General features: G+C 60.8%; 1 protein-coding gene across 3 annotated transcripts in view; it reads right to left on the bottom strand.

The window, feature by feature from the left end:
* Positions 1-3,448, bottom strand: part of SPHK2 (sphingosine kinase 2) — a 6,708-nt gene that overhangs the window by 629 nt on the left and 2,631 nt on the right. The window contains exons 2-7 of one of the 3 annotated variants that reach the window (XM_007463313.1): positions 2,684-2,886; positions 2,412-2,602; positions 1,434-1,583; positions 1,223-1,317; positions 1,016-1,131; positions 11-607 (exon numbers count right to left, since the gene is read on the bottom strand). In XM_007463313.1, coding sequence (XP_007463375.1) covers positions 11-607; positions 1,016-1,131; positions 1,223-1,317; positions 1,434-1,583; positions 2,412-2,602; positions 2,684-2,886 — 1,352 coding nt within the window. Of the gene's footprint in view, positions 1-10; positions 608-1,015; positions 1,132-1,222; positions 1,318-1,433; positions 1,584-2,411; positions 2,887-3,448 lie in introns of all 3 variants that reach the window. The other 2 variants (XM_007463314.1, XM_007463312.1) reach the window with 2 other exon arrangements.

The raw sequence follows: 3,448 nt of genomic DNA, 5'->3' as shown, positions 1-3,448 counted from the left end.
CATTCCTGAGGCCCCCTCGGTGATGGGTGAGAGTTGAGCTGCCTTGGGGGAGCCAGGGGGCGAGGGCAGCAGTGGGTCTGGGGACAGTGGAGCATCCCCAGCCCCACCCCAGTCCCCGGCCAGCTCTGGGCCCCCACCGTTGAGGGACAGGATGGGCAGGGGTTCAGGTGAGCCAGGGGAGGTCAGGGCAGGCTGAGGCAGGGGCAGGGGCAGGTCAGACACTGAGCGGTGCAGGGGTGAGTGGGCCACGGGTGGGGCTGGGCCAGGGGCTAGGGTCAGCTCTGACTTGGCACGTGGCAGGCCATGGGCAGGGGCGGGTGAGGCGGGCTCCACTGTGGCAGGGAGGTAGGAGAGGCGGCCGCGGTAGGTGTGCAGTGTGGCGAGGCCCAGGACCGTGCCCAGCGTGAAGCGAGCACTGCCCAGGGCCCTGAAGCGCTCGCTCTGGATGTCCACATCTGACACAAAGCCCCAGGCCACAGACAGGAAGGAGAAACAGCGGGAGCCGGAGGCCAGAGTGACGGAGAGCAGGTCCAGCGGGTGGCTGCCACCCCGGCAGAGCAGCAAGGAGCAGTTGAGCAGCAGGTCAATGCCCAGGGCCGGCTCAAACCTTCACAGCCAGACATGGACGGATATGGTGGGAAAGAGCAAACAGGCTGGGTGAGATACACAGTGCCAGGCGGGGAGGAGAAACACACAGACGGGTGGGGCAGCAGACAATGGGGAGAGGAGGCTGGGCACGTCCCGGGGCCTGCCCGCAGCCATTTGGCCACCTCCAGACGGACTCTTCTTACTAAGCCAGGTTCCCTGTCAGTTCTTTCATTCCATAAGCATTCACTGAGTGCCTCCTGTGTGCCAGGCACAGTTCTAGGCACTAGGGAGACAGCTAGGAACAAGACAGGCAAAAATGTCTAGGGGGTGTGGGGAGCATCCCTCAGCCAGACTGACCTGGCTGAGGGGAAGATGTGGCGCAGATGTACCAGGTCACTGTTATCCCAGGAGGGCTCCTCCCACCTACCCCCCGTGCTGGTTCACGGCTCCTGCCAGTGCGTTGCCCGAGCCACAGGGGAGGATGCCCACGGGGGTCTTCACGGCCTCTTCCCAGTCGGGGCGTTCTAGGAGTCCATTCAGTACCTGGAGGGTGGGAGACCAGACACCTGCGTGTTGGCCCTGGCCTCCGCAGTCCTGCAGGGCTCAGGCTTGGGGCAGGGTGGTCCTACCCTACCTCATACAGCAGCCCATCTCCGGAGACGGTGACGATGCCATCCCACTCGCTCAGGCTCAACCCCTGGACCAGCTCCCGGGCATGGTTGTGTCGTTCTAAGGCGGGGAACCAGGAAGTGAGGCAGGCTGTTCCGCCCCTGGCCCACCACCACTCCCCAGGACTCAGGAGTCCTAGCCCCCAGCTCCCGCCTCTATCATGACACTGCCCTTACCTGTCTGGATGAGGTTGAAGGACAGCCCCGCTTCAGAGATCATGGGCAGCACATGGTTCTTACACCACTGCCAGGCCAGTCCCCGCCCCCCAAAGGGATTGACCAATAGGAGCAATCGGGGAGGCCTTGGCAGAAGGTCGGGGGTGATTTCTGCAGAGAGAGGAGAAGGAGTCTACAGAGGTCAGGGCACCAAGCCTCTCACCTCAGAAACAGTAACTGCAAATAGCCTCCAGTGGAGGTGGTGGAGGGCTGGCATCAAAACCTGCTGGGAGTTGAAAGTTTTTTTCTCCCCAGCCTCACCAGCTCAGCCCCAGGTGTACAGCCCGCCCCCCTCCCAGGTGCTGAGACAAAGGCAGGGATCCGGTGTCTAATCCCAGTGCCCTTTGGACTCACTGGTGGAAGGAGAGCTGTGGTTTCCACCTTCCACACCCCCGTTTTGGGAACCCAGGAACAGGTTACTCCACTGTGCGGGCCTCACCGCCAGCCAGCCAGGATCAAGGAAGGCCCGCCAGCTGGGGACCCTGGAATCTTTACTTTCCTGTGCCAACTGAGTACCCTAGGTGGGGGCCTCTGCCTGAAAGCCTCCTCTGAATCCCCACAGCTGGATTAGATGCCATCTCTGGGCTCCTGAGACGCCCCAGGGGACCTCTGCGAGTGCCTGTCATCCAGGGTGGTGACTGAGCATGTCTCACTTGTCTCTCACCAGCCCGGGAGCCTCTGACTCATCTGTGGTCAGGACCCATGGAAGGGGGGAGGGGACAGAGACAGAAATCTCATGAGAGCAGCAGACCCAAATCCTTCTCTGCCTGGGATTTTGCCTTCTGTGCCCATCCCTGTCTGTGCATTACTCAGTATGAACCCAGAGAGACACATCACACAGACAGACACACAGAAAAGTAGAGACAGAGATGCCCACAGAGGGAGATCTGCGGAGACACCAAGGTGGCCTTAGGACAGAGAGGCCGCCCAGTGCCTCACCCCCGTCCCCAGGTAGTGGCAGTCCGCGGAGCAGACACGTGAGGGCAGTGGCCCAGCGCTGGGCCTCAGCACGGTTCTCCTCGTAGGTGGCCGCCCCGTCGGCCCGGAAGGTGCGTGCAGCTCTGCGCCGGCCCCCACGCCGGCCCCTCGGGTACGTGTAGATGCAGAAGTAGGCTGCTGAGTCCGAGGGGCTTCGGCTCCGCAGGGTGCAGCAGCCTGAGACCTCAGCCAGCAGGACCAGGCCACCCCGGGGCCGGGCTTCAGGCTTTGGCCGCAGCCGTTGTATGTGCAGGGCTTGTGGTGTGAGAGTGAGGGCGAAGCGTGGGCCTCGGGCTGGGTAGGAGCCAAACTCGCCATGCAGGAGTGGGGTGCTGGGGGTCAATGGCAGTGGCGGTGGGGGGGCCATGGCCTTGACCCTGTCCAGGGCGCTCCGAGGCCTGTGGCCCCAGCTCCAGGTCAGCTCCTGCTCTGGCCTCTGTGGGGAGGAAGGAGGGTAGGAGTCAGAGTCCAGGACCCCCATGGTGGGCAGAGGGAAGCAGGGGCAGGGCCTGTGGATAAGAGGAGACAATGAGGGGTGCTGACAGGCAAGATGGGAGCACCAGAGACAGGCCCAGACGAAGTGTGGGAAGACTGAGGACGAAGGGCAGAGGTCAGCTGGACAGGAAGGCCAGCATCCTGGAGGGTCCACACCCAGGCATGCAAATATTCATTCCTTTATTCCCCAAATAATTATTCAGTAGTATGTGCCAATCATGGTGCCAGGCCCAGCAAACACAGCAGGGAATAAAACAGAAAAAGATCCCTGCCTTCGTGGAGTTTATATTCTAATCGGAAGACAGGAAAACAAGATAGACATAAAATACATATCGTGTTGGATGACAATTAAGGACTCTGGAGAAAAATAATGCAAAAGAGAGAGATCAGGATGGTGGAGACATATAAATAGACATACAATGGTAGAGAAAAACACAACAGAACACACACACACACACACACACACACACACACACACACACACACACACACACACACACACA

The sequence above is a fragment of the Lipotes vexillifer genome, unplaced genomic scaffold (genome assembly GCF_000442215.2).
Source record: "Lipotes vexillifer unplaced genomic scaffold, Lipotes_vexillifer_v1.1 scaffold802, whole genome shotgun sequence".
NCBI classification, from domain to species: Eukaryota; Metazoa; Chordata; class Mammalia; order Artiodactyla; family Lipotidae; genus Lipotes; species Lipotes vexillifer.
The sequence above is the reverse complement of the archived record's forward strand: the minus strand, read 5'-3'. Positions and strand labels throughout refer to the sequence as shown.